The sequence below is a fragment of the Arachis ipaensis genome, chromosome B08 (genome assembly GCF_000816755.2).
Source record: "Arachis ipaensis cultivar K30076 chromosome B08, Araip1.1, whole genome shotgun sequence".
Taxonomy (NCBI): Eukaryota; Viridiplantae; Streptophyta; class Magnoliopsida; order Fabales; family Fabaceae; genus Arachis; species Arachis ipaensis.
In genome coordinates this window covers 44,921,146-44,923,902 of record NC_029792.2, presented here as the reverse complement: position 1 = coordinate 44,923,902, position 2,757 = coordinate 44,921,146, and the positions used below count along the sequence as shown (strand labels likewise).

Below are 2,757 nucleotides of genomic sequence, written 5' to 3'. Positions count from 1 at the left end.
CTGGCATGCTTGGCATGGTTGTTTCAGCAGCCTTGATGTCACTAACTTCTATGTCCTTGGTGAACTCCTCCTCTGCCACTTCCTTTGTTGTTTCCTCAAAGATTTCTTGTACTGCAATGTCCACTACATCCACCCTCATGCATTCCCTTAGTGATTCTGATGGATAGCTCATTGCCTTGAATATGTTAAACACCAATTTCTCATCATGTAGTCTAAGAGTGAGTTCACCCTTTTGTACATCTATGATGGCTCCAGCAGTAGCCAGGAAGGGTCTTCCCAGAATTATTGAAGCTTTGGCTTCTTCCTCCATATCTAACACCACAAAATCAGCAGGGAATATAAAATCTCCCACTTTCACCAACAAATCCTCAACTATCCCATGAGGGAATTTAAAAGTTCGATCTGCCAATTGGAGGGCCATTCTTATTGGTTTGGCTTCCTCAATCTTCATTCTTCTCATCATTGTTAGAGACATCAAGTTGATACTGGCCCCTAAGTGACACAAGGCCTTCTCCACCATGACTTCTCCTATGATGCAGGGGATTTGGAAACTGCCTGGATCCTTCAATTTCTGAGGCAATTTGTGCTGAATGATGGCACTGCATTCTTCAGTTAACAACACAGTTTCCTCATTTCTCCAGCTTCTCTTCTTGGTCATTAATTCCTTTAAGAATTTTGCATAGAGTGGCATTTGCTCTATTGCCTCAGCAAACGGAATGTTGATTTGAAGCTTCTTGAAAATCTCCAAGAACCTGAAGAATTGGCCATCCTTTTCATTTTTCATCAAACGTTGAGGATATGGTGCTTTAGGTGTATAAGGCTTCAGGACCTCTTTTTCTTTTTCTTTTGTTGTAGACGGTGTAAAAGATTGTCCTTGTTCCTTGTCTCTCACATTTTCCTTTGCTTCATTGATTTTTTGCTTCCTTGCCTAGCCTCTTCTTCCCTGAAATCATCCAAACAACTGCATCAAAGTCTTGCAAAATTTCATGAGAAATCTTTCATTCATAGCATTCAAGGAATATAACTAAAAACTCATGGAATTTGCATCAAAATCTTCATGTTTGAATGATTTAAGACAAGCATGACTATTTGGCCCAAATGATTACTTAAGGCTCAAGAAAATGCATAAAACAACTAAAAATAACAGAAAAATGCTAGTGAAACTAGCCTAAGATGCCTTGGCATCAGGAGGCCATAACCAAACTCTAAGTTTGGTGTTGGGAGGTTCCAACCTTGCTCTGATTATCTGTGAGGCTCCATGGGAGCTCACTGTCAAGCTATTGACATTAAAGAAGCGCTTGTTGGGAGGCAACCCAATGTTATTTAATCATATCTATTTTATTTTCTTTTTGTTATTTCGTGATTTATTAGGTTGATGATCATGTGAAGTCACAAAAACTATTGAAAAATCAAAAACAGAATGAAAAACAGCATTAAAAATAGCACACCCTGGAGGAGAGTAGTATAGCGTTTAACGCCAGAAACAAGCACCAAGCTGGCGTTTAACGCCAGAAACAAGCATCTGCCTGGCGTTAAACGCCAGAAATAGGCTACATTTGGGCGTTTAACGCCAGAAACAAGCAGCAGTCTGGCGTTAAACGCCAGGATTGCACAGCAAGGGCGTTTTACACGCCTAATTGGAGCAAGGATGTTAAGTCCTTGACCCCACTTGATCTGTGGACCCCACAAGATCCCCACCTACCTCACCATTCCAATTCAAACGATTTTTCTCCCATACCCACCCATTCACACTTCTCCTTCTACTCCCTTCTATCTTTTTGTGCTCGAGGACGAGCAAACCTTTTAAGTTTAGTATGGAAAAAAGCGTTGCTTTTTGTTTTTCCATAACCATTTATGGCACCTAGGCTGGAGAGACCTCTAGAAAGAGAAAAAGAAAGGCAGTTGCTTCCACCTCCGAGTCATAAGAGATGGAGAGGTTCATCTCAAGGGTCCATAGTTCAGTGGTAGAGCATTTGACTGCAGATCAAAGAGCTATGAGGGAGGAGTAACAAAGACAAGGAAGAAACATAGAGGAGCTCAAGAGCACCATTGGTTCTTCAAGAAGAGGAAGATGCCGCCCTCATTAAGGTGGACCCATTCCTTAATCTCCTTGTTCTTATTTTCCTGTTTTTCGTTTACTATGCTTCATGTTTAATTATGTTTGTGTCTTTACTATATGATCACTAGTATCTAAGTGTCTATGTCTTAAAGATATGAATGTCCTATGAATCCATCACCTTTCTTAAATGAAAATTGTTTTCTGAAAAAGAAAAAGAAGTACATGAATTTCAAATTTTAAAATAGTTTAATTATTTTGATGTGGTGGCAATACTTTTTGTTTTCTGAATGAATGCTTGAACAGTGCATATGTCTTTTGAATTTGTTGTTTATGAATGTTAAAATTGTTGGCTCTTGAAGGAATGATGAAAAAGGAGAAATGTTATTTGATAATCTGAAAAATCATAAAAATGATTCTTGAAGCAAGAAAAAGCAGTGAAGAACAAAGCTTGCAAAAAAGAAAAAAAAAGAAAAAAGAGAGAGCAAGAAAAAGAAAAAGCAAGCAGAAAATGCCAAAAGCTCTTTAAACCAAAAGGCAAGAGCAAAAAGCCAATAGCCCTTAAAACCAAAAGGCAAGGGTAATAAAAAAGATCCAAGGCTTTGAGCATCAGTGGATAGGAGGGCCTAAAGGAATAAAATCCTGGCCTAAGCGGCTAAACCAAGCTGTCCCTAACCATGTGCTTGTGGCGTGAAGGTGTC

General features: G+C 39.2%; 1 protein-coding gene across 1 annotated transcript in view; it reads right to left on the bottom strand.

Annotated features, from left to right (window-relative positions):
• The window catches only part of LOC107611007, an 810-nt gene extending 290 nt beyond the window's left edge, over nucleotides 1–520 (bottom strand). Inside the window, exon 1 of the mRNA XM_016312976.1 lies at nucleotides 47–520. Coding sequence (XP_016168462.1) covers nucleotides 47–520 — 474 coding nt within the window. The remainder of the gene's footprint in view (nucleotides 1–46) is intronic.